The sequence below is a fragment of the Chondrus crispus genome, genomic scaffold (genome assembly GCF_000350225.1).
Source record: "Chondrus crispus Stackhouse genomic scaffold, scaffold_233, whole genome shotgun sequence".
Lineage (NCBI taxonomy): Eukaryota > Rhodophyta > Florideophyceae > Gigartinales > Gigartinaceae > Chondrus > Chondrus crispus.
Genome location: NW_005179112.1, coordinates 146,024 through 148,603, shown reverse-complemented (window position 1 = coordinate 148,603; position 2,580 = coordinate 146,024). Strand labels below are relative to the sequence as shown.

The 2,580-nt window shown below is 58.1% G+C and overlaps 1 protein-coding gene across 1 annotated transcript; it reads left to right on the top strand.

Annotated features, from left to right (window-relative positions):
- Positions 1 to 466: 466 nt before the first annotated feature.
- CHC_T00009335001 (ATP-dependent DNA helicase RecQ) lies at positions 467 to 1,594 on the top strand. Its single transcript, XM_005715893.1, has one exon. It carries the CDS (start codon positions 467 to 469, stop codon positions 1,592 to 1,594), a length of 1,128 nt encoding a protein of 375 aa, XP_005715950.1.
- Positions 1,595 to 2,580: the final 986 nt, after the last annotated feature.

Here is a 2,580-nt window from a genome sequence, read left to right as displayed (position 1 = left end):
AGCCGGTCGGTGCTGTTATACCCGGACGGCCGGTCACGGGTTAGAAGCCCGCGCTAAAGGAAAACCGGAACGGTGTTAGCACTTAGCCGTAAAGGGAAGGGAGGCGAGTCTGCCTCCTCTTTACTGGGACGGGGCAGGTGCCCCCGGTCTTAACCCCTAAGTGGGACGCCAGGACACCTGTCCGGCTACAGTAGCTGTTACTTACTGTATACCAGCTACTGTACACAATTAATAAATTTGTGCCATTAACTACTAATTACTACTTATAACCGTACGGATTACGCACGTGTGCCCGTGGCCACGCCAGCGGTTGTAGCACGTGTGACCCGCGGGGTACTACTGTACTCCGCTACGGGAGCGTGTAAGCCCGGTCGCTACAGTAGCATCCGCTCTTCCGTCCGGTTCACATCTCCCCGGGGTGGTCGTGGTACGCAATTGTACCACACTTCTGAGAAGCAAGCGTGACATGGCCGACACGCGCGCCGATGAGCCGAACGACCCGGGCTTCATCGCTATGGCGCCACTCGAGCCGGCAGAGGACGTTCCAGACGCAGTCCTTGCGGAGCAACTGCTGTCCTTCGGGGTCATTCTGTTCCCTGAGCTGCAACACTGGCGCGATGACTCGCAAAAGCGGTATGTTGTAAGCGCCGCGCGAGGCCATAACATTCTGGCGCAGCTTCCAACGGGACACGGAAAGTCGGTGCTGGCCATTGTCCCGGCCTTGGCGAGAGGGGGCCTCACGTTGTTTGTGGCTCCGACCCTGTCGCTTGTCGATGATTTGTACGCCAAATGCGTTTCTCGGCAGATACTTGCCTTCCGACTAACTGGGCAGTCGCAGTACGACGAGCAGGCTCTCTGCGGTGAAGCGGTCGTGCACTATCAGGGCGGTGTTGTGTTGACGACTCCCGAGAAGGCCTGCTCGGGGCAAATGCAGTTGCTTCTTGAGAAGGTTCATGTTACGCGGGTTGTTATCGATGAGGCACATTGCTGGGTTGCGGACAGGGAGTGGCGGTCGGGTTACATGAGGCTCGCGGGTTGGCTTGGGCCATTCATCAAGAAAAAAATGGTGTCTTTGACGTTCATGTCGGCAACCCTGCCTGGTGACTTTCTCTCGCGCGCGTCCGAGGAACTAGACGTTCCGAGAGAGCCGTGGACTGTTCTGATTAGCAGCGTGTCCCGACCATGTCTGCGCTTGGAGGTTGAGTCAAAGGTCCGAGTGACAGGAGCTGCAAAACGCATCGCCGAGCTATTGCAGGCTACACCGGAGGCTCAGTGCGCAGTTGTGTTTTGCCGGCTGCCGTCGCAGTGCGACAACGTGTGCGAAAGTCTTCGGAAGTTGGGAAGTGTCGCTGCGCGTGCTGGTACCCGCCTCTGCAATGTATACTATAGCGCCCTTCCTATGGAGACAAGGCGCCGAAGGCTGCGAAAGTGGCTCAGCAGAGAGGTTCGATGCCTCATTGGCACCACGTCAATCGCGATGGGAATCGATCATCCGAGTATTGGCTTAGTCGTTCACTACGGGTTGCCCGATTCGGCAACGTCTTATGCACAGCACGTCGGACGTGCGGCTCGCAGAGCAGGACAAACAGCTTGATGCGTGCTTATGTGCTCACCTCTGGCGGACATGTCGGGCTGGGCCACGCTGTCCAGTCTGCCTAGCCCCGGGCAGCCCGCTTCTGGCGCCGCGGCGGTAGACATCGGTGGGCGGGCAGAGCCCGATGATGCCTCCATGGGAGAGCAGCATGGGCTGAAATCGAGTTTGTTAGGCAGGACACGGAGGACCGAAGGAGGTTCTATAGGGGCCTGGCCGAAATGTCTCTCATGGCTCGACGTGCACAGCTGGGTGCATGCTTGCGGCGTCTGCTTGGTCTGGCTTTTGCGCGGTATGAAGATTGGGATGCTGAAAGTGACTGCGGAGACTGCGTCGCGTGCACCGGCGCCGTGGGGTCTCGCAGGTCGAAGTCGAGGGACGCGACCGTTTTTGCGTTCGCAGTTGTGGCTGCGGTGGGCTGCTTCAAATCGCGGGGGATAGGTGTGCAAGAGGGGTACGAGCTTGTGAATGCTTTTTTCTGCAACGGGTCCTTCGAAGGCGCCCCGCAGGCTGTGGTAAAGCTCATAAGGTCTGCTAGCGAGGAGGAGGGGCTTGACGCAGAGGCGCTGAGGGAAGACCTACACGCATCGCTGAGTTCAATTCTTCTAGATCCCGCCACCAAGCCGGCTTCGATGCTAACAAGAGCTCAGTTTGAGTTTATGTGCCTTTATGTTGTTGCCGAGTCGAACTGCTTATCCATTATTGCGGTCAAGTCCGCCACTCGATTTCGCAGCATTCTGCGCCTCGTTGCCGTGCCGGGCTCCAGCTGCTTTTCGGGCTCGGTTGTTGTTGGTAGAGAAGTTAGGCGGCCGACGAGACCCTGACAAGGCGCATACACAGGCAAAGACCTCGCTCACAAAAAACCGGAAGCGACATCGCTAGAATCGCTCTCAACTCTGTCGTAGCTCAAACATACACTGAGCGTCCACGGATACTGCCGTTGCTCCACTACCAGGTGCCGCCGCGCGGAGCAAGTCATGCAAAGCCCC

Bases quoted from the DNA above. Each gene is read 5' to 3' on its own strand.
- CHC_T00009335001 (XM_005715893.1), top strand. From the start codon at position 467: ATGGCCGACACGCGCGCCGATGAGCCGAACGACCCGGGCTTCATCGCT.